Here is a 26484-nt window from a genome sequence, read left to right on the forward strand (position 1 = left end):
CGTAATCACCATCTAAACTATATAGCTTTACCTTTACTAGATCTGAAAAGAGATGTTATTTACAACGAAATACAATCTTTAGATATGTATACACTCGTTCGGTATGAAAGACTGTCATCCCTTTCCATTACACAAGAACTACATTACCTGTCAAGCCTTCTAAACAAACCTCGCAACAAGAATTTATGGGGGCAAAACACAAAGAAAAAGGAACATGTAACCGTCAGCTACACAAACAGTATTCTGTCAAAATCTTCAGTCCAGGACGCATGTCAAACACGGACGCAGTTGGACGTATAGACGTCCAGATTACAGATATCACACCAGTCGCCTCTTGAAAGTCCGAGTGGTTGTTTGATATGTACGAACCAGCAAACCGACCCCTATCCCAACTCCAAGACAAATGCCAAGTCCAATTCCAACGCCAACTCTCACACCAGCATTGAACCATGAGAGCTCACCATCTTCACCATCCATATATTCTGTCCTCCTCCAGTACATCCCATACTCTTCCTCATTTTCTGGTTTGTAGTTTCTATATTCTGCCACCTGCAATTTAATCAAGATTAGGAAATCCAACAAGGTACTATCCCAACCAAAGACAAACAGCCAAAACCAATACGGTGGTTAAAGAATGGATTCAATCATATTGATTACTGGAAAATTAAGAACTCCAGTCATCTGCACAGGAAAATTCATAATATTGTCAGATTAATATGGGCCTAATCCGACTTGTACCAATTTATATGTAATCAACTCGGGCGTAGTTAACATCTCAAGTGGGACTTTCTTTTTGAATAAAAAGTGGAAAAGCCATCTCAAGATGACCGACTGCTGAGATGCTGGCACTAATTGACACATTAAAGTACACTTAGACAGTACAATTTCATATAACTGCACTTTATAAAATCATTAAATCAATCAAACGTTTTTGAGAAGCTGGATAGTATTTAATGGAGGACTTGGGAGAGGAAGGGAATGGATCAAGCAATAGTAGTTTATGCACTCGAGACATAACTTATGAAGAACCCAAGATGATAAACTGGCCAATATAAACTCAGTACTGTCCTCTGCAGAATGTGGTCCACCACGACGACAGACTATCCGCCAAGTGTCTTGAGATGTTGGCACGTCTGACCCTAGCTACTAAGGATGTAAAATATAATGCCACAGGAAACAAAATGGACACTTGAGTACAAACCCATCGCTTGGAAACTGTGTCCTGCCCATTCTCATGTACCATGACTCATCTAGGATAAGATTCTATATGCAAGTTCTTGTTTAACAAAACAGATTTATAAAACAAGAACATGTTCCTAAGCAGGAAGCACAGGCAGCATAACAAACGATTGAAATTTCCTCATACCACTATGGTTTTGGATTAGATATTGTTCACTAACTCGATTGATCAAGGACTAGAAAGTAGAAACATTGTAGAACTAAACTATGAAGAAATTCCTGATAGATATGATAGACAAAACAGTGCTCCAAGATACCAGAAGAAACACAACAATTAACAAAGACAACTAAAGCATATATCACAAGATTTGAGTTTCAATAATAAAGCTTAACTATGTACCTCCGTATCAAGGTCAGGAGACTCATCTTTCTGCAATTCAGTTGCTTCATACTCCGGAATTGCATCCAAAGTGCTCTTCCTATTGTGCTTCTTTCGGAAACTAATCTGCAGGGTCTTGGTTAAGATGATTGGTGTTCCAGAGAAGGAGCCAGCAACGTAAACCTCAATGCTCGGTGCAGGTGATTCAGTGCCATTAAGTTGTTTTCCCTTGAAAAATCCAGTGCCAGCAGTGATCTCCGATTCACAATTCATGCTCCATCGCTTGGCATTGTTCTTTGATTCCCCAACGAAACCATTGCTATTAGACATATCTAACACCCCGGAGAGAATAAGATCATCTTTATCAAACACCTCAAATTTCACACTCCCTGTGAACCTTATGCTGTCTGTATTCACAAATGTGACTTCTTCGGATTTCTTGTCCACCCGATCCCTTCTAAGATGTGAAGATACACCATCAGAGTACATGCTAGTTTTTGCACCGTTTACCTCCAAAAGGGTATCTGGGCTTAGAGGAATATGGATGAGGGTCAGAAACTTGGGGGTAGATTCATCCACCATAAAGTTGCTGATCCTTACATAGAAGACTCTCAGATCAAACCAGGGTGATGATAATTTACTGTTGTGCTGGTAAGGAGAGTATCTAATAATCTGAAGGCCGTGATTGGCCACTTCACCATTGCTTGGTGTTGTTTCATAAGGAACATCCATGATCAAGGAGCTGAGAGAACCTCTCACTGAAAACCCTTGATATCAATTAAAATGGCGACGTCATTGTAGCGGGATTCACTCAAAGCTGAACTCAGACTGGCATAGGAAACCTGGTAACAAATAAACAGAACATTTGCTGTTCAGATAAACACAAGAAAACGCAGAAAGCCAGATGGTCAAACACAAATCCATTGAACCAGAAACATACCCTTGCCAGGTAAAAAGGTATTTTTTAGGGGATAAAAGAAAATGAGATCCTAATTTTAGGACAGAAATCCTTTGAATCAGGAAAAAGAACATGCCAATCTCACAATTGAAAGGGTATACAGGCTAATAAATAGGATGCCAGGAAGGAAAAACCTGTATATGCTCACACAAACACAAATTAAAATTTCAAAAAAAGAAAGAAAGAAAGAAAGAAAGAAAGAAAGAAAAAAACCAGAAAATTGCATTGCATAAACATATAGCAGCTCAATCCAATTATAATCAAACACGAACCAAAAAATTCAAACTTCAAAATTATCACAGAAGAATCAGAACTAAAAATTCATTCTTTACAGATTAAAGATAGGAGACCCACCAGCAATCTCCAACTCCAATTCGTTCAGTTTCAGAGGAAAGCAAAAGAACTGAAACTCAATTTGACCCTGTAGTCGGTAACTAATTGGGTGAAACTATTATAAAGAATTGAGACAGAAAACACGTCACGCAAAAATCCAAAGGTACTTTCTTTTCTCTCCTCTCTAGAACGATACAGAGCCACTAACAAATAAAGGTCCTGAAAACTTTGCTAGCAAAAACCATGCTTACCGACGACTAATTGGTCCAATTCCATCCACAACCTCAGTTAAGCAAATCTATAAACCGAAGAGAAATCGCTTTCCAACTCCAAAGGTTGAGACTTTTGATGCTCCACAGCCCAGAACTGGTGGACAGCAATAATAGAATGACCAAGTGTTCCAAAAAAATTTCTTTCTAAAAATAAATTACGAATAGTTTCTTTTTGGGTGTGGAAACTGGAAAAGGCTGAAAGGTCTCCACAGTAACTGTGTAAAATGGAGTGTTGGGTTTTATAGGGGGAGGAGGACAAAGGAGGGTGGCGATCTTGAAGGAAATGGGTCTCCTCCTCTGACTTTTACCTACAATCTTATCCGATTGGGAGGCAATCTCATGCTGTCTCTCAAACAAAGAAAGTCTGGCTCTTCTGTCTCTCAAACAAAGAAAGTGATGGGCAAACCTAAGTGACAAGTTAACAACTTCATTTATTTCCTTCTCCTCTCCGTGTTTAAGGTAGAACAATTCACAAAGGAAAGATAAAAAAAAAAAAAAAAAAATTAGCTTTGCTCAAGGTAAAAGCAAACATCGCTTTCCTTTATATAATCAAATTTCATTGAAATTTGTACATGCATACTGTGTTCCTATGACGATAATAACATCAAAGAAAATTTGATACAATTCGTAAAAAGTAAAAAATCGATACAATATTTTTGCTCAAAAGTTAAAGCACAAATGGATCTGCATGAATTATAGTAAACTTGAGTTTCAGCATCTTCTTACTATCTTTCATGATTGTACAGAAAGACCTCTCTGGATCATTGTTGTACACCTCATTAACCGAGCTGACATTTCGGGTCCTAGGCGCTTGGGCTTGAGGTTCAATCTTCAAAGAGGGCCCAAGAAAAGCCCAATTCAGGTCCAATCTTCACCGATCCCAAGAAAGCAAGGCAAATATCCAATTGGATCCGTCTTCGGTCTCCCAGTAGAAGCAGGAGTCCGCTTTAGCTTGTTGAGAGATTTCCACAGTGAATCAAAATCGATCAGGCCAACAAGTATAGTGAAACTGCCGAGGTTAGAGCCAGCGTCCCAATGCCGCTGAAACAATTCTTAAAGATTGAAGAGGATGCCCCCGAGGAATAATAATACATGATGATAGGTTCACCTTCTTGAGCTCTGCCGTCCATGTTTGTTGGTGGAGGCGACCACGGAGTTATAATCACCCTCTCTCGTGGTGATGGTGGCGGTGGTGCGAACCACGAGATCACGGGTGTCGCTGGTGAGAAGATCACCACCGGTGCCCGTGGGGGCAACAACGGAATCATCGGTACCGGTGGTGGTGAAAATGGATTTACCAGTGGTGGCAACGTCGGTATCACCGGTGCCGGTGGTGCGAACCACGGGGTCACGGGTGTCGATGGTGGCGACGACGGGATCGCCACCGGTGCTGGTGGGGGCGACGATGGAATCACCACCGGTGCCGGTGGGGGCAACAACGGAATCACTGGTGGTGCCGTTGTCGGTGGTGGCGACGACGGGATCACGGGTGCTGGTGCTGGCGGAGATAAAATCACCACGGGTGCTGGTGCTGGCGGAGATAAAATCACCACGGGTGCTGGTGCTGGCGGAGATAAAATCACCACGGGTGCTGGTGCTGGCGGCGATAAAATCACCACGGGTGCTGGTGGGGAAACTAATGGAATCACCGCCGGTGCTGGTGGGGAAACTAATGGAATCACCGGTGGTGGGGAAGTTGGTACCACCGGGGCTTGTGGTGGTGGAGACGGGATTACAGGTGCCGGGATGACCGGTGCTGGTGGTGGTGCAGACGGCTTCATGGGAGGTGGTGGTGAGGGTGGCGGTGTATCCAGTACCGATGGAGGCAATGACGGCGTCTCCTTTTTAGGTGGAGGCGACGCTGTTACCGGCGTAGACTTTATCCAATCCTTTCCATTGATAAAGTCTGTTGTCAAAAAATTTGCAATTTGTTTCTCACTGAATTTTCGCGCCCATTTAACCCTGTTGGATGTTGTTGCTCCTGGTCCGTCGCATTTGAATTGTCCACAAAATGAGTTTGTCATTAATTCTTGTTCTGTGGATCCATCAGAATAACGAGACCAACCTAGTGGTTCTATCACATCTTCCATGTTAGTGTAGGCAAATATGACCCTAGCATAGGATCCCACCCATGGTCTTCCTAAAAATGTTTTTTCGCCTTTGCCAGTAATTTGACACTTAAAGAACACAAACCCTCCAATATCTGTTGACGCTTCTCTTCGTTGCGCTGTAATATATCCTCCTGTAGGCGAATGTATATGACAATTTTGAAAGAAAGAACTGGCGCTTCCAAATATAAAATCAACAACTCCTTCAATGTAACAATTTTTGTAGTAGTGTCTGCCTATTTCGTCAAATAGAGTATCCTGATAACTTAAAATTGAGCAGTCATAAAACGCTATTCTATCGCCGGAGACCCTTAGCGCAACTGCTTGATGACCAGGCCCGAATGTATTTTGAATTGTTATGTAGCGCGCTACGAAGTCGGAAGCCGAAACATGAAATGTTGCAACTTTATCAATGTCCCCTCTCTGATCCCACGTTATCATCACATCACTTGCTTCTGTAGTAGTACCACTTAATGTTATGAATGGCTTGTCTGGAGGTATGGTAATACTTTCTTTGTAAGTTCCAGGCTTGATCGAAATAGTCAAAGGATCCTTATTGTTTGATGGAACAGAATCAATAGCATCTTGTATTTTACCGTAATGACCGTTACCGGATTGATCAACTGTTATTATATTTTCCGCTTGAGAAATAGTGACGAAAGCATACAAAATTATGACAATCATTCTAACTAGAGCCCTACGCGCCATCACAAAAACAAGAGCCAAAACTTGTTTTATTTTCTTGCAGAAGAACGAACGTGAATATTGTTGATGAGATAGGAAGGTCTCAAGTAGAATAACATACATGTCCTATAGTCAAGTTTATATAGACCTCAAACCAACTAATCCTACTAAGATTATAATACCTCAAGTCAAAAGGAAATGAAGTGTTTTTAAATATAATTGTTGCATTATCTTTCCCTAAAATCAAAAGGAAAGACAGTAGATATGCAGTGCTTACCTAAAAAGAAGTCGCCTCTGTTACTATTTTTTTTTTTTTTTTGATCAGGTAGTTAGCTATTAGTAACTCACACACCCATGCAGTAGTGTATCCCAGCGCCAGGATACCTACCTCTGTTACTTTGCACCGCAGACGCAAGAATCCAAATGATCCCTCAAATCTGCTGGCCACGGGATGGAGCTGGGATTCGAACGCTAGACCTGAGGGTTCCAGACTAGGCCGTTCGACCAACACACCACACCACGTGGTTCGCCTCTATTACTATAGGAAAATAAGAAATCCACAGTTCAATTCCCCCTCAACCACACGTGGCAGCAATTCAATCAAGTGTTCTTAATGCCGTATTAAGATAATATCCCAACGGACGTTCCGTCTATAAAAATTCTGTTGAATGGAAATAGTAATTTGAGCCCGCCTGAACTTTGGACTCATTGCAGTTTGCCGTCGACAGCTTTCAAATGTTTACAAGGGTCGATAACAGTACTTGACCTTTTTTTAATTTTTTATCAAATAAGATGCATTGGAGAGTAACATACACCAAAATGTCAGTAGTTAAGGACTGAGACAAGTTGATCCTAGAGAGAGGAATTGAGAGAACTCTGAATAAAAGATTCTAGAGAGAGAAAATGGAAAGAGCATTTAACCGCAGTGAGAATATCTTTCCACCAAGGCCTAAGGCACGATCAAATGCAACAACATCGAAACCATCACTGATTTTCAGTGATCAAATGCAACTACCTGCACCGCCGATTCCGATCAACGAAGAGCGGCTACTTGCGTCGGTGTCGAGTGGTGTTGATGGGGGCCGTGTTCGCCAACTGCCTCTTGTATTGTCTCTACATAAATGTGTGTGTACATGGTTGATGGTTAGGTCCAAGAATGGGAGGGAGCCAGTTTGCATCCTTCATTGTTATTTTTATTATTTTTTTAAAATTCTGGGTATCTAAAAATTCATCTTGTTGGTTGTCACTTGCAAGTCACAAGTCACAACCATGGCGTCAGAAATAAGTTTGAAATTACTTTTAAAGGTTCTGAAGCACTTTTGAATTAATAAAAAAATTATTCGTAAGAAAAAAACGTGGGGATGATTATACAAGAATGAAAACCAGCGGTTTTCGGAAAAAAAAAAAGAAGAAGAGAAAAAAGAGTTATTCTGGATTCTGTTTCATCTGATTGATTGATGAAGATGAAAGGCTTATAATGGTAAGTGGGTCTGATGAACTGAGACACCACAGCATAGGGAAAATTATTGGTTTCGGTTGAACCATCAGAATGCAGGGTGTGGGTGGGCGTGGTAGAGGTGAGAAGTAGGGTATCAAAGCTCTTCCAAGGGCGCGAAACCCGGGGAAGCCGCGACAAAGGTGGTCAGTCTGAAACACTGACGAGATGAGTGAGTCTGAATGGTGCAGTACCTAGTGCATCAATCTATTCTTTTTTTGTTTTTTCAGAAATATTCTTACTTAATTTCTTACCCACAATAATAACAACTTAATAATAATTCAGGAAGGAAAGGAAAGAACAGGAAAGAAGGCCGCCCTCATCCCACACCATTAGATCCATGAGCCTTTCGATAGTGGCCTTGTGCCTATGGTCTACCGTCCCCGCTTATCTGTTGTGTTGCATGTATTCTCCAGTTTAAAAGTCGGGTTATTGGTGGCGGTTCAACATAACCCTGATAGGAGAATAGTCTGATTAGTCTCTCTCTTGCCCAAATTTTTCTTGTCCAAAAAGAAAAAAAAGACCTATGAGCCTTTCGACCTCATTTCCATGCCTCTGTCTTTTCGACCTTGTATTCTTTATTTAGGGATGAATGGGATAAATAGACCATAGCAAAATGAAAATGTTATTTTCTAGTGGCTTTTGAGCTTTTAAGAATATTTGTATATTTTATGCCAGAGGATTAAAAGGAGCCTCGATTTTTTTTTTTTTTTTTTTTTTGATGAGAAGCCTCCATTTTTTATTGGGTATTTGGGTCTTGGATATGACTGAAGAGAGAGAAAGAGAGATGATTTTAATGGGATTTCCAGAATCATGAGGTTGGTCAAAGATATGACTCCAGTTGCTTATTGAGACTTGATAGAGAAAAACAGGGGGAAGTGAGGGGAAAAAGAAAAGGTCTTCTGGGATCCAATAAGATTTGATTTTTGGGCGGTGTGAGTTTAGATTCTTCTTCTCTTTTTCTCAGATTACTAAGTTTGTGTCTTGGAAGTGTAATCCAATCAAAAGGTAAAAGCTTTATTAGTATTTGATAGAGGAAGATAGATATGGGTAAGAAGAAACCTCAGAAAACGAAGGAGCTTTCAGTAGCAATAGCAGAAGCTTCATCAACTGGAGATGAAGCTCAGCAGCAACAATCACAGCCTCAGCCTCAGACCCCAAGAAAGCGAGGAAGACCTCGAAAGATCATTGAAGAGCAATCATCAACAAAAATAGAAGAAGCTGCTGCAGCTCAAGATGTTGAAGCAAGTCAGTCCAAAAAAGCTAAAGCCAGTGAGGAAGAGGAAGAAGATAAGCAAGAACAACAAGAAGAGCAGCAGCAAAAGATTAAAGAAGAAGGGCCATCATCGACAAAAGCTAAAGAGAGTGAGTCAAGGAGGGAGCCTTCGAGAAGTAGAGCTAGGAGGAAAAGCAAACCCAGAAAGAGTAGTTGCTAAAACTAGTAACTTGTTTATGGTAATCTTTTTCTTGTCTTTCCTCTTCTAAGTTGCATAAATCTTGCGATTGTATCAATGAAAGAATCAAGGAAAGGAAGATCCCAAGCTCAAAGATGCTCACTTTTTTGTTCCTTCATTTGTTGCCAATGGTTTTAACTATTTCATCATCCTTTTTTTTTTTTTTTTTCTTTAAACATATGAAATGGGGAAAAAGGATTTGGCTTTTGCATAAACCCTGAGGTGTGTTTAGTTCATTGAAAATCTTATTTTGGTTCACCTAAACCTTGTTCTGAATTGGTTCTTGTGATTTTGATATGTATCTATGTATGCCTTTGTATTGAGGATTGGAGCATAAGAACCTTGTGTGTTTCTGAGTTTCTATGTTAAACGAGGTAAAGGAAGGATCCAAGGAACATTGATTTAGGGTGTTTAGGGTTTAGGATCCAAGGAACATTGATGAAGGAAGGATCCAAGGAACATTGAGAGAGCATAGAAAAGATTGCAATCTGAAGGTGGGGAAAACCGAAGCTGATTATGAGTTGGCTGGCAGAGTCTGGCAGTGGTGGTCTGAGACTCTGAGCAATTGTAATGAACGCCCTAGTGCCAAGTCGCTGCATCTGGCACGTGACTATCACGTTCCAGTTAATTTTATAGCTTAGCGCCTTGGCCTGAGACCCTGAGTAATAAGAGGAAGTTGGAAATTCTACTATACATGCATACATAAATCTGACGATCAGTGATAAGAAAAGAAGGTTATCATGAGTACATGAACCGGTCACAACCAATCTCTTTTTACAAAAAGGCCTTTTAATGTAATTTTTCCTACTTAATGAAATCTCATTTGGTTGTGATGAGAAAAGAAGGTCCTACACTATCAGATTCTGTATGTATAACATACATGTATATATAGTAGAAGTTTCATTTTCGATGAGCATAACTTGGGTAGGTTTTGCCCTATGTAGGATTAAGGTATTTTAATTTTGCATCATAAATGCGCAAATACAGCTCCAATTGCATCTAACATACCCAAATGGCCAAATATACCTCAATTTGCATCCTACCGACCCAAATGCACCTATTCTCTGCAAATGCATCTCATTGACTAGCCCTATTCAGGTTCTGGTCATATTTTATAGTAGGATGTGGCAAATTAGGTGTTTATTTAGCGCCGTCCTACGATGTAAAGATTAAAGAAGAGATACTGACACATGCTAGATAATGGATTTTCATCACGAATTCTAAACATATTACGATGCTAAGAATTCGTTACAAAAGTGTCGATATGATTAGGGTTTTGAGGAGAAGTGTGTGTAATGGGCATGATGAAAACGCCGGCCGTCCTTACGTGGGGTTTGGTTATACTTTTGGTTTTGGTAGGACCTACAGTTCCTGCTACCACTTGTCAACTTGGTTGTGTCCACCTGACCCCTACCTGAATATCAATCAATATATATCTCAAAAACCGACTCCTCAAAAACACCCTATATATATATATATATATATATACATCTCAATCTCCGCTCCTGTTTGATTGAAGCGCGACGCGGAATGGGTTGTAATGTTGTATGACACTTTCTATAGCCTAAACAAAACAAAATCAATTGCGCAATGGGTCACTCACTGTGGGCCTCTTTCTTCTTTGTCTTGTAATTTAGAGGATAAAGGTTCATCATTAGGCACCAAACATGCAAACAATTCCATCATGGATATGGCAGAAGCTTCCAAATAAGAGAATGACTACATTCTACTACTTCTTCTCTACTTGCTGTGTATCCAAAATGAGGACTCTTGCAGAACCCTCCTACTACAACGAGAAAATAGGAACCATTTCGCAGCGCCAAACACACACTTAAAACATGAATTCGAATTCGATCATATCCAGCCTGGCTACTAAAGTTTTTGGCTTTCCTAATGGACATTTATACTTGAATTGGCTTGGGTTTTAGGCTTCAACAACCCCAACCAACCTCATCTATTTGATCCATGGTGGTAATTCATGACTTTCAGTCTTGACTTGTCCCGATTTTCATATTCCAGTTGCCAACATATCTCATGTTTGACCAAAGAAAAAAGAAGATCTAATATCTCATGCAAAATACACCAGTTCTTTTTGAAAGTATTCTCATTCCAACAAGAGGCTATCTACGATTGACTAAACCATGGTTCTGACCATCAAAAGAAGAAAACTATGGGCTCGTGAAATAAATTCACTGATTGGATAGAAATAAGGGCTGAATAGGACATATCTGTTATGACATGATTTCCTTGGCCTAACAGTAATCATGAGTCATTTAATAAAAGCCAATAGACATAAACATCTTTGTTCTGGCATTTAGCAGATGCGTAGAGGTGCCTATGAAATCAAAAGGTTGCTGAAGAAGACACCAATATCCATATATAGGAGAACAACCTAGAGTAGAATTGTATACCACCCCAACACAAAAAGTTGGTATAGCAGACCAGTATATGATTAAAGACTATATGCAAATTTTCCCTCTAGGCTACTAATGAAAGGGATCAATCTCAGCTCTTTAAAACACAACTGTCTAAACAAGAATTCAATTCACAAAGGTGGATTGTTTGTCTTGCTGTTAAACAAGAATTCAATTCACAAAGGTGGATTGTTTGTCTTGCTGTTAAAGCCTTGTCACAAAGGTGGATTGTCTTGCTGTTAGAGCCTTGTAACTACTACATGATGAAATGAGCTCAGAGGGAAATACATAATAAGCTCTCTAAATGATATTTATCTCTGTAATCAAGCAATGAATACAAAATTATGAGTTCTGAAACGTAAACATCAGAGTAATCTTCTTCCAAAAGATAAGCAGAGGATAACTAGAATACTAACTTCTGATTATAGCTGTAGATTTGTAGGCAAAACTGTTTCACATAAGTAAAATTACAAACAAACGGTTCCTAAAGCTCCATATCTAACCTGGTCAGTCACTGGTTTGATCTGTGATGTCGCTCCTTCCTATATCGAGATTGATAGGGATCAAATCCACCTTCAACTGCCCCATAAACAGCCCATGAAGGTGTGGCAGCCATATAATCATTACTGTCAAAGGGTTTTCCAGAAGCCACCTGCATTTTCCATAAGAAAGAATTAATGATCAAATATTATCAGCGAAAAATGTAATCTAGGTGTATATAGTCATTGGAGTCACATACCAGATCATGAAACTTTTCATAGTCTATCCATGTGAACCACTGCCCATTGATCTTGAACTTTTTAGTTTTTGCCAGGAGGACACAACATGAGTGGACATGCTCACATGCCACCTCATACTCGCCGTTACTTCTCAAAGCCAAGGCCTCTGAAAAAGCTTTAACATCAGCATGCCAGGGCACATTCTCCATCGTCAACTTTGAGGTAGCAGACCTGTGAATAGATCACTATAATTATAGAACTAAAGCATCGGAAATGACAAAAGTAGTTACGATACAAAGTAAAGAAAAACTTACGATCCACAATATGTAACTCCTTTGATTTCAACAAAATCGGGGTTACCAATGCTAAAGATGTTATAATAAGCCTCAATTTCTTCTGTATTCCATCCCTTGACCAAAGTTAAGCGATAAACAGTTCGCTGCTGTTTTTCCTTGAGAGCTTCCAAGGAATCCTGGCAACAAAGATTCAGGCATGTAAGACAAGAAATACTAAACCATATCAGAAGAAACCGAGTGGTGCAACATAGATGTTTACTAATTGTTAATTCTTTACGAGTGAACCTGATACAGGCTTTACACTTCAATAATAGGCTTTGAAAGATAAGATTTAGTATGCTAGACCTGTTGAATCAGTCTAATATTATGTACCCAAACATTCAGTATTTCAGGGGATAAAGAAAACTAAGACCTCAACATTTGGGGACTCATCGTTCGGAAAACAAAAATACATGGCAATATTTATTTGATGGGGAAAAGTCTGATATAGGCTTTTTTGACTTTACACTGAATGGAGAAAGTAAATTGCAGCAGAAAAAGGGATTGGCAGACCAAGGTTCAAACAACCCAACCTACAATTTCCTGACAGGAGAGGGGGGCCAAGGCGGCAGCATCAATGGATTTTGGGACTTTTAGAATAAGAGAAAATGACGTGTACAACCTGTTCGTCACAAATTAACATCTCTCTATATCTCTCTCAGTACTTTTTATAACAACAGGTAGCGGCAAGTAAAGGCTAACAACCTTAAAGAACAAATTAAACACTTACAATAAATCGCTCCCAAAAATCTCCAAAAAGTGGCCTGTCAATTGCCTTCAAACTCTCTTTAGTTGCAGCATCCACACTTACATATAACTGAATTTGTAATAAAAATAAATAAAAAAAGGGTCAAAACAGATACCGCTTTAAAGTGCAAGCGTATTGTGATGAAAGAACAGAGAGCAATAAATCAGTTGCATACAAACCTGTGTAATAGGTTTCAGCATTCTAATTTTTTCAGGAAATTGAGCATTTGTCACTAGAAAAGTAGAAATCCGTCTACGATGCAGCTCATCTACTAGTGTATTAATCTCTGGATACATAATAGGTTCACCAACAAGTGACAAGGCACAATGCCTGGGAGAGAGACCCTCTGTTAATCGCTCCAATGTAACTCCTACAGGAGGGGAAGTTCCATGTCAAAAGACTAAATTGTATTTTTTTTTTTTTTTCTTGGCTCAAAAATTAGAAGGGAATACATATTTACCAGGAACTCCTTTCATTTGCTTAATCATCTTACTGTGCAGGTCTATGGCAGTATTCACAATCTCTAATGGATCGTCCATCTTCCACTGCCAACTCTTTCCAACAGGGTTTGTATGATGTCTCCAACAGAAAACACATTTATTGGCACATGCCAAACTAGGGGTTGCCTCCATACACCTGTTGCAATAAGTTCAATTTTTGTTTTGGTCATTAAGAACATCCAAAATTAAACTGCTATGGGATACAAAATTTGTCATTATCTCGGAAAACACTTGAACAAATTTAAGAACTTGGAAGATATAAAAATTCAACTTTATCAGCTACAGAAGACTAGCAATTCATTATCCTTGCACAAAGAATGATAGACTATAGAAATAGTAACTTATATATCAGTACTTTTAGATCTGTAAGCACAGGGCTTCATTATTTGATATACAACAGTAATTCATATGCAAAAAGTAAAAAAGCAGGTTTCTTCTTAAGGTTCCTTTCACCTTAATTCGTTTGTCCTTCCAAGCAAAAGCTTCTAAAAAAATGTCTAAATGGGCATTGTGCTTGTTGTCTCCTCATATATCTTAATGCTCTTGACATAGCAGAGGAATTGGGATAAACTCTAAAAATGAATCCATCTCCACTCATTTCTATTTAATTTCAAAACTTATGTTAAGCAAATCAGCCCAACAGAACAAGAAATCAAAGAACTGCAACAACACAGGCATAGTAATACAGGGGATCATAGATTTCAAACTGGATCAAATACCATCTTAAGTATCATGAATCAACACTAGTACTGGAAATTAACATGAGGGTGACTATGAAAAAATAAAACCATAAGAATTCAAGTTACCTATGACTTTCAATGCCATAAAACGAGTGTTTATAGCAACCACCTCGGCCTCTAAGCTGTGACTTTGTCCATCTACAAATTTTGACACCACTATGCGAACCAATAATTTTGTAACCCTGCATTTTAACACAAACAAAATCAAAACATAAAATCACAATATGAACTCTAAATGGCAAATACACAGTTGAAAATCTTTGACAACTAGTCGGACTAAACAAGCTCACCTGCTTCTCTAAGCTGGCACGAATCACCGGAGTGACCATATCTCTTTTACCATTCACTATCCCATTGGTCTTAGTCTTAGTCTTAGCCACCGTCACCGTCCCCCTTGAAGGTGCTTTACCTGCAATGTCCTCAAGATCAACAACCCCAGACTCCTCCTCCTCCTCCTCCTCCTCATCTTCCACCTCCTCCTCATCATAATCTGACACGTCAGAATACTCAGCTTCACCTTCAGCACCAGCACCAGCACCAACACCATTACCCAAAGCGACACCGTTTTCGGCCACACCGCCCTTCAAAAACCTCATCAGCTTACCACTCCAAGCCTCAAAGACCTGGTCTATGTCCCCGTCGTCCACGTCACCTTCCCAAACCGGCAATATCTCGGCGGCGCCCAACGCCCTCATCCACTTCGACAAGTCCCTCCCCACCGCATTGAACGACGCACCGTAGGCTCGGCTTCCGACGCCGAACACCGAGAATCTGCACTGCGATAGCAGCATGGACCCCACTCTGAAGTCCTCGGCGCTCTCCGCGAGCCAATTGGTGAAGAACTTGGCGCTCGAAGGCGGTTGTCCATCGTCCCAGGTGGAAGCGACGATCAGGACTAGGGTTTCCTTGGGGAGGTCCTCTGGCTCGTAGCTGCTAGGGTCGACGAGCTCGAAGGCGAGGCCATTGGAGGCTAGAAGTTCGAGAAGACGCTGAGCTAGGGCTTTGGAGGTTCCGGTTTGGGAAATGAAGAAGAGCTTGCCTTTGCGAGGCGGAGAGGAGCTAGGGTTAGGGTTTAGGGAGAGTTGCTTGAGGCGGCGAGATTTGTAGAAACAGTAGAACGTGGTGGCGGAGAGGAGGGCTATGAGAGCCAGCCGTGCTCGGGCTGAGGATGTGGACATAATGGGCGGGAAATCGAATTTCCGGTTTTGCCCTTTCAGACGAAGAAGAAGAAGAAGAGCCGAGTTCAGGTCATGATACTAACCAGTGATCGGAGGAGAGAGCAGAAGACGGCGGTTGCGGGGGTTTTGGGGTTTTGGTTATGGGGCTACAAGCCTATAAGGAACCTTCTTTTCTATTTCGGCTACTTGTTCGCGGCCCAATATGTTGGATCTGCTCGCGTATTCATCAGAGAAGCCCAAGATACATACTGCTCCATTAAGAAAATCTTTGAAACCACTACAAAAGTTGGTCGAACTGCCCAGCGTCCAGCGTTCAAGTCTCAACTCCCACTAATTTATACCAGCTAGTTTGAGAGGTTTAGTCTGACTTTGCTGGGATATACCCCTCATATATCTCGATCTCAAAATACTCGCTAAAATAATCGAGTTGACTTACTACATGGATTAAAATGAAAAATTCATTCATTAGATTAGAACAATCTATACAACAAATAAAGTGGAACGAACACGGATACAAAAAGTATATAATGCCTATACTGGTAATGAACTCATTCACAACCTCAGCCTCATCCCTTAGATCTAATGCATCCTTTAGATCTAAGAGGGGTACATCCAAAGTTTCTGTTACAAAAATGATATTGGTTCATGTATTTTGCTCAAAAAATAAGGCATCAGCAGGCCCCAGGCTTCACAATAAAATCCAACAGCAAGCAAGTCACATTACGTGAGTCCATCCCTCATACGGTCATCCCAATTGAAGCCTTGCTCCATCCCTGATGCAGTGCTGCATAAAGATCTCAAGGGCGCCATGTAGTTTTCTGTGCACAGAGAATACCCTCTTTTTGTTGAGCATAAGTCATTCTTATATCCCAATGCAAACTCTTGAGTATTCCCTCCAACGGATCTAGAATCTCAACTTTGTCACGTATGATGGCCCAACCTCCTGGCCGTAAAATACGATCCATCTCAACAACAATTGATGCAGGCTGCTTACACCTACAAAAGCAGCTAGTATTCAGGAAGATGTAATGGATAGGATAGCTGGACTGGTCTTCCAAATTAGAAGCAAATAATGCCATGTTAAGTCGTAAGAGCACCTGTTCTTGAGCCGTGAAAACAGATGATCAGCATGCAAAAGATCATATGATCTTGGATAAGTACCGAAAGACTCACACCAGTCGTGGTAGGTTCCAACAAGCCCACGCTCAAAAATGAAAGGAAGCGTATCAGGTGCATGGACAGGGACCACATTCATCACCCAAACCTTTTGTTGCAAGAGGGCTGCAGCAAATCTGCAAAAAGACATTACAAATTAATTCAACTTCAATGTAGTTCTGTAGAAAAGAAGTAAAGAAAATAAAAACAAAGAACAAAAAAGATGACAGAGAAAGAAATACAAGGTTCTGGAAGAAAAAGTGGGGAAACCATGGTATTTATACGAAAGCAGTTATCAACTATTCAAACATCAGTATTCCATTATAAGGGGAAACACATACTCAGTTACTTTCTTTACCTACCCTCCATAGATGGCTTTCATGTCCATTACATTTCGAATGCTTGACCAGTCAATACCAAGTCCAATAAGATAGGATTTGTCAACAATATCTTTCCAGTGCTTGGTGTCTGCAATCAACTTATCTTTATCGTTCAACCAGTCCGGATATCTTTCGAGCCTGTTGGGCCATTCCTCCGGCCACTCTGATCCACGCTCTTCAATACCAGATGGAATGGTGTGCAAACAAGTCGTCACCGGGACATACCTGTTTAGGGGCAAAGTTGAATCATCACTATGCTAAAGATCAGGAAGATGAATATTGTAAAGAAAGTTCATCAATGTTTTACCAGGCTGCATCTGGGTTATCATTTCCCTTGCATAAAGGTATCCAATGTTTCTTCCTCCTCATCGTATATAAATCATTTGAGTCCGGCTTCTTATATATTTTGACACCCACATCACTGACTTCATCAGTTTTATGAGCCAAAATATTCCAGCAGATAGATACCATCAATGTATTCACGGCTGAAAGAAAGAACAAGTGAAGTGAGATGAATTATTCAACAATCAAAGAGCCTAAATATTAGGCAGCATGTTGAAACAGAAAATACTCGGTTCACTTATTTTCACGGGTTTGAGTCTACAAGGGCTTGCAAGCTATTTTACAATGCCTATATCTGCCTATGACTTCACAGAGTAATTAGGAATAGACGGATAGATCATCTGATAAGCCACAAAAGTCACCATAAGTTCTACTGAAATGAAATCTCAAATTTTTCAAGACAGCAGCATTCCGGGGAAATCATCAAATACCTTAAAGCAAACAGAACTAAATGCACTAAGAAAATTGCTCCTCATGAATCATGATATAGTATAAGATTTTCCATACACATGATCTACTGTTCCAGCTTTCAAGCATCTCAAAATATCAATTGTAAAACATGGGACAAACCTTCTTCAGCTTCAAAGCTGTCATGTTTAGTTGACAAGATAAAGTATCCCCCGGGCCTTAAAATCCTATTCATCTCTAGAAGATGCTTACCCCCTGCAAATGAAAGAATATCATGACAATGTGACTTAAAGTAGGATTTGAAAATTCAATAAAAAAAGAGAGTAAAGAATCAAAGGCAGGAAGGCATAAAGATAATCAAACCATTTGAATGCCAAGGTACAGTGCACCCGCTGCAGTGAATAACATCAAAAACACCACTAGGGAAAGCTAGCCTTCTGTTTCCGAATGGGCTAACTACAGTAGGAAAACCACGCTCGAGGGAAACTTGAGCTAGGTCAACTAGGTCATCTTTCAACCCCAATGATAATGTTAATACATCCTTATCAAGGAGAGAAGCCCCAAAAGCGGAATCTGTACATCCGATATCCAGCACTACACGGATATTCTTTCCCCATTCTAGATCTGGTACCATCTATCAAATGAGAACAAGAAAATCAAAATCTATAGATGGTAGGAATCACAGCAATATAGTTGCTATTATTAGATAATTAGCATATTTGTGTATACAGTGCTGTTTACACTTTCAGATTTCAGCTAGCACATAACTGCAATTGCCAACTGTAAATAACTACATATCCATGAGTTGGTTTCACTACTTCCCTCCTCTCACAATAGTAGAATGTAATAAAATGGTAGACATGTAGACATTCGACTCCTTATCCCAAAACTACGAGATAGGATTAAGAACACATATTTGAAAGGGAAATCTTAAATTTATACAATTGAGTCCAACTTAATCATTCGATTCCATGTTGTATTAAAAGAGGCATCATAAAGATTCAGCACAAACCAAGTTTCAATTGAGACGATGAGGAAACTCACCTCTTCAATGGACTCAAGATAGTGAAGAACCCCACCCTTAATCTCAGACTGGTTTTGAGGAAAAGTAAGGTATTCACCAGACTCCATCACCCAAGTATGTTCCTTGACGAATGCAGCAAGCTTTGGATGCTCCACGTTCTTATACAATATCTGCAAAACATGAGAAGTCACAGAAAGGGGACATCAGAAAATCTTGTCGCCTCTTAATGTACTACAATTGAAGACAAGAAAACACATTACAAATCCAAGCTTATCTACCTTCTCTTTACTCTCGGGCCAATGGACTGGAGGATCATACCCATCTGGAGGAAGAGGCACAAGACACATTGGCGGTGATGGTGGACAACTCCTCTCTGTGTGCCTATATTGCTGCAGCCTTCCAGAGACAACTTCTATATCAATACAAGGAATGTAATTGTGCTTGCTCCTTGTGCTACATGATTTCCAATGATAATGTGCTTTCGGATCAAACACCAGACCCTTAATCTTATTTCTCTTCTTTCCCCTCTTCTCCGATTCACCGCCATCATCTTCCAACTTCTCCTCAAATTCCTGATCCACCCCTTGAATCAAATCACCCTCTCCTTCCGCATTCCCATTTCCTTCACCTTCACCTTCATCTTCACCATCCAAACCTTCTTCCTTTCCATCCACCACTTCTGGCTCTTCATCTTCCTTCTCCTTCTCCTTTTCCTTACTCCCCAATTGTTTCTCTTTCGACACCTTCTCTGGTAACTTCTTCTTAACTCTCTCCTTTTTCGTATTCGCCACTTCCTTCTTCTCCCTCTCCTCAGATTTAACCTCATGACCACCACCCAAAGCAACAGACGTCCCATTCACCTTCCTCTCAGAACTGCTCACCCTTTTGCTCCTTGATCCAGGAGGCTGCTCTATATTGTCAAAGCTCTCTATTCTTGTACTCACTGAATTCGAAGGAGACGTAAACATAGTCCACACAAATATAAAGCAGAGACCCATAACGGCCACCGCTGTCATCTTTATACAGAAACCCCAATACGGGCGTTTCGCTTGGCGACCAAACCGAGCTGCAGCTACCGCCATTTCTCTCTCTCTCTAATAAATGCTAGCTCTTCGAACAAAGTAAAGTAAACCAAACAAGGAAATCTGAATCTTAAACCCCGCCAAACAAAGCTTAAAATATAGCACCAGATTCTACTACAAATAAGCTACCAACACTCGTGCAAACCTGAAATGGGGAAGGATCTAATTATTACTGGATGTGAGGAAGTCTCAATTCTCAAAATGGGAAACATGTCATTATCTGAAAACTGCATCAGACCAAAAACAAAAGCAATCTATTACCTTTGAAAGAATTTATAATCCGAGCGATGATGATGAAGAATCTAAGTAGCCTCATGCTGCTTCAACCTACCCAATTATCAAGTAGGAGAAACTTACTTGTCATCAACAAGTAGTAAAAGAGAAGCGATAAACATTAACTGCGCAAATGAGAATGGCTATAAAGTAATTATGAGCTTTTGAAAATTTTAAAATCTGGGATTATAAGTACTATTTTTGTCTACCTACACAGCTTAAGCTGCGAGCGCGATCAACGGAAAAAGGACCAGCGGCTAAAGTTTCGGGTTTCGGTCTTCGTTTGGCTGCACCCCAGCTGACCAGCACATGCACCAAACCTCTTTTTTTTTTTTTTTTTTTTTTATAATTGTTTGGGAGGGTGATTCTAAATTCGGATTTTGTCGAGATTTGTGGAGAAAAATATCATTACACACCACTGCCATTAAAGTTCAGTGTATTAACCATTTGTTGTTATAAATTATGAGAATTTGCTCGCGCACGTACACATCCATTAATTTGTGAATAAAATTGATATCTCCATTTGTGAACAGATCGAAACACAGCACATATCGAAAATTAATATAAATATCTGATACATTTTCTTATATGATATATTTGTGAGGACTACAATGTCAAGAGTTTAACATTGGACATAGCAAAACGGTGTTTAGTTTGCTAAGGGTCCTGAATAGTTGAGGTTACACTACATGTGTTTTCACTTTGTAAAGACATTTCAATTGAAAAGCCTGGGATAATCCTTTTCCTCTTCATGGTCACCAAAAAAAGGTTGGTGAAACAGACCACAAGACGGTGATCACCATCGATTCCCACACGCCTCAACTTTAACAGAGTGAGTACCTCTTTCTCTTTTGTTCGCCAAACTAGTCCGATATCCAAAACACATAAAATCAAAAATACATTGAACGCCTTTCATTAATTTCCTTTTTGTCGTAATCACTTCGTGACTTAGACTTTACATTCGAAACATATAAGAGAAATAGAGGCTAGAGAGAGCTGTCTTGGCAGTGAACCAAATCAAACACAGTAGTATCTGGTTCTATATACTTAGAAATACCATCATTGTAGGAACTCTCAAGTTAACCTTAAGTGAGCTTTAAACTAGAATCTGCCTTTTGTGCATCTATATTTGACTCGTATGAAGAACAAAAGAATTACTAAATCTTATCGATCCCTTGACGTCTCAGCTTCAGAAGCTTGATACGCACTGGTGTTTGAGACTGTTGGCATCAAATCCGCAGCATTCTTACCAGAGTCTTGATATTGAGTGGAACCTAAATCCGTCGGTGCTGAGGTGTCAGTGACAGATGACCCTTCTGGGGAAGGCTGGGGTGAATTCAAGGAAGGAGCCTTTTCCTGAGATGCATGCATATTGATCTTAATCCTGCAAGTTCAAAAAAATGTTCTTACTTTTTCGGTCCAAAAGACAAACTTTCATAGAGTTCACTTTCCAAAGTGGCAGGCATATATGCAGGTGAAAATTACTTAAATTTTACCTGTTATGGATATTGACATACTCATCCGTTTCATCCAGTATCTCTTCCTGGCATAAGCAAAAGTTGAAAACTTGGATCAACATATGCAACAAATATAAATATAAAGATCACATGCAAATACTACTTGCGACTTCAGTAAATTCTTCACAAGCAGATTTAGTAACTTATTCCGGTGACGGTTAAATCTAACAAGTAACAAACCAAGAATTACCTGAAGAAGTTCTTCAATGACATCCTCCATGGTAATTACTCCAACAACCTCTTGACTGGGTGGGAATACTGGAATGGGACCATTCTCAATGTCCAGAATACAAAATGAACAACCTCTGTGCCGCTTCTTAAAAGAAGGAGTGGCTGATGGGCTCTTCTTAGTTTTTTGACCCCCATCACTATGGTCTAAATCTATCTGAGCATTGTCTGAATCCAATTTTGGCCCCAAACTCTTAGTCTCAGCTGTGGGGCCACCCAGTTTTTCATCTGTTAATTTACCAAGACCACAAATTAAGAAAACGCTTGTGCAAAAGTAAGGAAACTGGGAAAAACTGAAATTAGAACAAGTGTAAAATTATAAACTCTTTTTTTGCCGCTACAAGGACGAATATTCACACCTTTCCTCAGTGATGCCTCTAGTGTTTCACTCTCCTTGCCATTCTTTAGTGTTTCCTTTACATCCTTATAGACAACAGCAATATGACTGTGACCCTTCTGAAATTCATTAAGAATATCATATAGCGGCATGTCTTCTGAAACCCTGTGGCACAAATGAAACGGCAAGTCAGGACCAAAAATGACAGGCACTCATGTCTTGTTTCAGATAATAAAAGACTAAAAATACTGAGGTACTATCATACCGAGGAATTTTTCTTATCATCATTTTTCTCAAAGTAACTGTTTCTTCTGTATCAATCATCAAGAGATTTTTGACCTGCACATGCACAGTATTACTTCACCTTTTACAGTGGTTGGTTTTGTGTTTTTTTTTTTCTTGTTTCTTCTTTGGGGAGAGAGAGGGATATCCAAAATCAATAGTTCATAAACCATAGTTTGTTAAGAGAATAAATGGAATTACCAGAACAAGTCCAATTATATTTCTGGGGTTCTCAGCATAAACCGGAACTCTACTATGACCCATTGCCATTATCGCATTCAGTGTTTCCCTGTGTATAGAGGGGGGGTTAAAAGGAGGGAAGAATGCATAATATATGATGGAGGAAATAAACCAGAATCCACAAACCCACAAAGTAAGAGGTGCATCCAGATCAAGGGAAAATGCATTTGATATGGGAGTCATGGCATCTTTTGCAGTCTTTTCAGTCAATTGAAGTGCCCCAGCAATGATGGTAGTCTCATCATGTGTGAGATCCCCACCTTTCCCAGCCTAAATAACAAACCATATGCTATGTTTAATCAGAGAACGGGAATAAAGGATGATCATGGTTCAACTTTAGCGGCATTCACAGATGTCCCTAAGATATGCCACTAAAACAGTTCCTAGCAAAAAGCATATTGAAAATGCAGAAAAAGAAAATTAAAATTACTGATGTGTACTTATTAATTGTTATAGCCGGAGTTTAGTCAATTTATATACCTCATTTCCATGAAAGTCCACAAAAGTCTTTAGCTCTGCTCTTCTTAGAAGGGCAGTCTGTCCCTTACCTAACATGTAATCCAGAACCTGCTGACAGAGAGCATATTTAGAAGAAAGAAAATAACATAATAGCCAAAACATCTCTACTTGTGGTAGTCACACATCAACGTCATATCACCTTACTAATTGGATAAGAAATAGGGAGGAAAAGCATGAGAAGAACGCGCACAAATGGTGCCAGTGTTGCCCCAACAGTCAATCCGTAGCGAGTACACACAGCTTGCGGCATTATCTGGAGTAATGCATAAAAAGGAAATAAAAGTGAAGATCTTTGCATGCAGATACCATGTTAGATAGATTCGTGAATGCTGTCAAAACAACCTACCTCTCCAAACAAAAGAATGAGAGTGACGGATATGGCAACAGCTGCCCAAGGAGGCACAAGACTGTCCAAGAAGACAGGAAGAGCCTAATATCAAAGAAACATCGGTTAGCATTCAAAAAGTACCACAAATGACCTAGATAAAGCCAGAAAATTAGACAAGCCACCTCCATCGCTAACGCGTTGCCTATTAAAAGTGTACAAAGTAGCAGATGCTGATTTTTCACCACCGGATAGATTTTAGCTGTCAAAACCAAAACAGTTTAGATTAGACCATTAAACACACACCATGCCTCATTCTTCTTCCCTTAAACCAAATTTAAATTCATCCACATTTGTTTTCTTCTGTTACTTGGACTAGGAATGAATCAACTGACTAGGAATGAATCACACGATTCAGTCCTGATCAGTAAACCAAATCTACCTCAACTTCTCTCAGCTGATAAGTCAAGCTAAATTTTTGCTGCTAACAGCTAACTTTTCCCTAAACTAATAAACCTCTAAACTAAACTTCACCATTCATTTTCAGTCTCAAATCTTGAGAGCCCCAATCAAATCAAAACAGTAAGGAATGAAATTGTAGGGTGAGAAAGAGTAGAGCGGTACCGGCGTGTAAGCGATCCTGAGGGCGGCCGGACTTCATGAGGACCTCGAGGTCGACGAGGCCCAAGGACATGAGGCCCAGAGTAAGGCCGGCCATCATTCCGGCGAAGCAGACCAGGCCGATAATCACAAGCAAATAAAACCAGAACTTGGGCTCGCAACACGTCACCTCCGTCGCCATCTTCACTTTCCCCAAAATCTCTCTCTCTCTCTCTCTCTCAGTCACTCGGATTCTCTTCTTCTTTCTTATTCCGTCACTTCTCACAAAATTTTGACCACTTGTCTGGGTTGGTTGGCGAAAGTGTACCGGTTTCTCAGGCCTAATAACACGAACTCTGTGGGTCCCGCCTGATACGCTTGGGATAAGCCGTTGATTCGAATCTATTGGGCATATATTTACAGCAACATGCAACCGCGCCGATGAGATTGTGTGTACGGTCGGGATGTGTGCCACGAGTGTGTCTCCAGTGACGGCAATCTGTATGTTTATACGCCTTGTGTTGTGCTCCGCTGGTTGTGGACCCTCGGGTTTATCGTGCCTTGCAAACGGACAAAGAAAACCGAACCCCTATCAGAATTTGATAATTATATTGCCCAATGATTTTGGCTACCGTCACATCATTTGAGATTTTGAGTTGATTAGTGTAGTATTAGAAAAACAGAAGCCATAGTTTTAGGTTTGGCTCGAATGGCATTTTATGCAAGTGATTACTTTTTGTAGATTTATAATTTTTGCAACACTGCTCTCCTTTTTTGTACTTATTTGTGGTATGTTATTGTTGTTATTTTACTAAGATCAATAGAGTTTTATAAATCTAAACGAAAATTCTTCAATGTACTAATAGTGTAGTGACCCAGTATGTATTAAGTGATCTCAGTACTTGATATTTGTAGTAAACTTTTTTTTTAATACTTGATGTAATCCAACCGTTCATTCATGTTAGTGTAACTGTACGTCGGTGCTTTAATTTCCGTCCCAAACTTGAATCAAAGTTGCAAGCCAAGGCAGTTGCATCCAAGGGTTGTTGGAACGATGAGGTGGGCATGGCCGAGGTCCTAGTTCAAAAGGGAAAACTCTGGAACAACATTGGAATTGTTCATGGTGGCAAACTCTATTGTTTCATTGAGGAAGCTTTGTTTATGGTTGAGAATGGGGCTTTGCTTCTCTTGATGACAGTAATGCCAGCCTTTCCTTGAACGATATATACACGAAGATTTCAAGTGGAAAGTTTGGGCACTGTTGGGAGAAATTTCGAGCTTATAAGGGACTCCAATGTCTTGATTATATTGTTGGCAGGCATGGCATCCCTTGTGTTGAGAATATATAGATCCCACATGCGAAAAATGGGACATTGTCTATAAGTTTATAAGGGTTTGGATCACTCCGTCCATTGCCAATTGAATTTGGATGTGAACCCCATATTATTCTATTATGGTATCAAAGCGGGTTACCCACGTGTATGATTTTAGTGATGGCTACACGTGCTCACCATCACCCAATATAATTTGTCTACGTGTGTGGCTTGAGAGGTCGCCACACGTGAGGGGGCGTGTGGAGAATGTGTAAAAATATAATCACACATTGGAAAAATATAACCTTGACTGTGGACTTATAAGGGTTTGGGCAACTCAATTCATTGCCAATTGGTTTTAGATGTGAATCCAGATTACTTTTATCACCCATAAGCCAAACAGTGTGTAGAGCAGGGGAGGGTGACTACTTTCATTGGACAATGACAAGGTGGAACTTTTTCCTGTCCAGCTGTCCTCTACCTTGACAATATGAAGTTTTACTTTTTGGTTTTTGGTTTTTTTGTTTTTTTTCTTTCTTTCTGATGACACTGTTAATCTTAGGTTGATCTTGCTAGCTTGTGGCGTTTAGACATGTAAATTAATTTATTTTATTTTCAACTTGTGTTACATTCGTGATGACCTAACTTGTTAAAATGAACTTTTCCATCGTTCATCCAACCCAAACAACCAGGATCTGATTAAGTAGGATATTTAAGATGGTATTTAGTGAATACGTAATCATCTTGAAAAAGCCCGTTATACTATGAAATTACCGTGGTTGAAGATCTTAACAACACGCTGAAAACTTTGAGATTCACTTTGACACTAGGAAAGACAAGAGCCAATGAATATCCCCACCTTCTTGGAACACAAACAGCCTCATGTCCATTGCCTTGATGCAACGCACGAGACTTGTAGCACCACGAGGCATACATACACTTTTGTCGTAACCAAACAAACAA

At 40.0% G+C, this 26484-nt stretch overlaps 6 protein-coding genes across 9 annotated transcripts; 1 reads left to right on the forward strand and 5 right to left on the reverse strand.

Annotated features, from left to right (window-relative positions):
- Positions 1 to 2: 2 nt before the first annotated feature.
- LOC133735310 (uncharacterized protein At1g01500) lies at positions 3 to 3516 on the reverse strand. Of its 3 annotated transcripts, XM_062162730.1 has the most exons (4): positions 3101 to 3515; positions 2871 to 2937; positions 1580 to 2400; positions 3 to 549 (listed from the first exon to the last, which is right to left on the reverse strand). In XM_062162730.1, exons 3-4 carry the CDS (start codon positions 2288 to 2290, stop codon positions 319 to 321), a joined length of 942 nt encoding a protein of 313 aa, XP_062018714.1. In that variant the 5' UTR covers positions 2291 to 2400; positions 2871 to 2937; positions 3101 to 3515; the 3' UTR covers positions 3 to 318. The 3 variants fall into 3 exon arrangements, with proteins under 3 accessions (XP_062018714.1, XP_062018715.1, XP_062018713.1); XM_062162731.1 differs by lacking the exon at positions 2871 to 2937 and having other exon boundaries at positions 3101 to 3516; XM_062162729.1 differs by lacking the exon at positions 3101 to 3515 and having other exon boundaries at positions 2871 to 3078.
- A 483-nt stretch (positions 3517 to 3999) lies between these two features.
- On the reverse strand, positions 4000 to 5937 carry LOC133737925 (putative pectinesterase/pectinesterase inhibitor 28). Its single transcript, XM_062165386.1, has one exon. The coding sequence runs from the start codon at positions 5935 to 5937 to the stop codon at positions 4108 to 4110; it is 1830 nt and encodes a 609-aa protein (XP_062021370.1). The 3' UTR covers positions 4000 to 4107.
- Positions 5938 to 7690: 1753 nt separating this feature from the next.
- LOC133738630 (transcription factor TBF1-like) lies at positions 7691 to 8975 on the forward strand. The gene has a single exon (XM_062166204.1). The coding sequence runs from the start codon at positions 8455 to 8457 to the stop codon at positions 8842 to 8844; it is 390 nt and encodes a 129-aa protein (XP_062022188.1). The 5' UTR covers positions 7691 to 8454; the 3' UTR covers positions 8845 to 8975.
- A 2586-nt stretch (positions 8976 to 11561) lies between these two features.
- LOC133739068 (S-adenosyl-L-methionine-dependent tRNA 4-demethylwyosine synthase) lies at positions 11562 to 15652 on the reverse strand. Its single transcript, XM_062166783.1, has 8 exons — positions 14609 to 15652; positions 14385 to 14500; positions 13539 to 13714; positions 13258 to 13448; positions 13061 to 13147; positions 12310 to 12467; positions 12016 to 12226; positions 11562 to 11928 (listed from the first exon to the last, which is right to left on the reverse strand). The coding sequence occupies exons 1-8, from the start codon at positions 15494 to 15496 to the stop codon at positions 11788 to 11790; spliced, it is 1968 nt and encodes a 655-aa protein (XP_062022767.1). The 5' UTR covers positions 15497 to 15652; the 3' UTR covers positions 11562 to 11787.
- Positions 15653 to 15936: 284 nt separating this feature from the next.
- LOC133739067 (probable methyltransferase PMT28) lies at positions 15937 to 20494 on the reverse strand. Of its 2 annotated transcripts, none has more exons than XM_062166781.1 (10): positions 20370 to 20494; positions 20149 to 20214; positions 19084 to 20032; positions 18826 to 18975; positions 18145 to 18415; positions 17944 to 18036; positions 17339 to 17516; positions 17014 to 17256; positions 16594 to 16788; positions 15937 to 16492 (listed from the first exon to the last, which is right to left on the reverse strand). In XM_062166781.1, the coding sequence occupies exons 3-10, from the start codon at positions 19885 to 19887 to the stop codon at positions 16294 to 16296; spliced, it is 2133 nt and encodes a 710-aa protein (XP_062022765.1). In that variant the 5' UTR covers positions 19888 to 20032; positions 20149 to 20214; positions 20370 to 20494; the 3' UTR covers positions 15937 to 16293. The 2 variants fall into 2 exon arrangements, with proteins under 2 accessions (XP_062022765.1, XP_062022766.1); XM_062166782.1 differs by having other exon boundaries at positions 20374 to 20438.
- A 551-nt stretch (positions 20495 to 21045) lies between these two features.
- On the reverse strand, positions 21046 to 24693 carry LOC133739069 (DUF21 domain-containing protein At1g47330). The gene is made up of 12 exons (XM_062166784.1): positions 24233 to 24693; positions 23794 to 23870; positions 23630 to 23713; positions 23423 to 23536; positions 23245 to 23331; positions 22895 to 23034; positions 22726 to 22813; positions 22508 to 22581; positions 22265 to 22407; positions 21868 to 22133; positions 21657 to 21703; positions 21046 to 21544 (listed from the first exon to the last, which is right to left on the reverse strand). Exons 1-12 carry the CDS (start codon positions 24408 to 24410, stop codon positions 21325 to 21327), a joined length of 1518 nt encoding a protein of 505 aa, XP_062022768.1. The 5' UTR covers positions 24411 to 24693; the 3' UTR covers positions 21046 to 21324.
- Positions 24694 to 26484: the final 1791 nt, after the last annotated feature.

The sequence above is a fragment of the Rosa rugosa genome, chromosome 3 (assembly GCF_958449725.1).
Source record: "Rosa rugosa chromosome 3, drRosRugo1.1, whole genome shotgun sequence".
In the NCBI taxonomy this organism is placed as follows: domain Eukaryota; kingdom Viridiplantae; phylum Streptophyta; class Magnoliopsida; order Rosales; family Rosaceae; genus Rosa; species Rosa rugosa.

Excerpts from the sequence above, each read along its gene's own strand:
- LOC133735310 (XM_062162731.1), bottom strand. The coding sequence starts at position 2,290 with ATGGATGTTCCTTATGAAACAACACCAAGCAATGGTGAAGTGGCCAAT. Across the intron at positions 550-1,579 it reads CTCCTGACCTTGATACGGAG|GTGGCAGAATATAGAAACTA; the intron begins GTACATAGTTAA and ends ATTAAATTGCAG.
- LOC133737925 (XM_062165386.1), bottom strand. The coding sequence starts at position 5,937 with ATGGCGCGTAGGGCTCTAGTTAGAATGATTGTCATAATTTTGTATGCT.
- LOC133738630 (XM_062166204.1), top strand. The coding sequence starts at position 8,455 with ATGGGTAAGAAGAAACCTCAGAAAACGAAGGAGCTTTCAGTAGCAATA.
- LOC133739068 (XM_062166783.1), bottom strand. The coding sequence starts at position 15,496 with ATGTCCACATCCTCAGCCCGAGCACGGCTGGCTCTCATAGCCCTCCTC. Across the intron at positions 13,449-13,538 it reads GCAAATGAAAGGAGTTCCTG|GAGTTACATTGGAGCGATTA; the intron begins GTAAATATGTAT and ends CCCCTCCTGTAG. Across the intron at positions 12,227-12,309 it reads GGAGTTACATATTGTGGATC|GTCTGCTACCTCAAAGTTGA; the intron begins GTAAGTTTTTCT and ends ATCTATTCACAG.
- LOC133739067 (XM_062166781.1), bottom strand. The coding sequence starts at position 19,887 with ATGGCGGTAGCTGCAGCTCGGTTTGGTCGCCAAGCGAAACGCCCGTAT. Across the intron at positions 18,416-18,825 it reads ATCTTGAGTCCATTGAAGAG|ATGGTACCAGATCTAGAATG; the intron begins GTGAGTTTCCTC and ends CTCATTTGATAG. Across the intron at positions 17,257-17,338 it reads GATAACCCAGATGCAGCCTG|GTATGTCCCGGTGACGACTT; the intron begins GTAAAACATTGA and ends GCCCCTAAACAG.
- LOC133739069 (XM_062166784.1), bottom strand. The coding sequence starts at position 24,410 with ATGGCGACGGAGGTGACGTGTTGCGAGCCCAAGTTCTGGTTTTATTTG. Across the intron at positions 23,035-23,244 it reads TGGACTTTCATGGAAATGAG|GCTGGGAAAGGTGGGGATCT; the intron begins GTATATAAATTG and ends TTTGTTATTTAG. Across the intron at positions 22,582-22,725 it reads ATATAATTGGACTTGTTCTG|GTCAAAAATCTCTTGATGAT; the intron begins GTAATTCCATTT and ends GTGCATGTGCAG.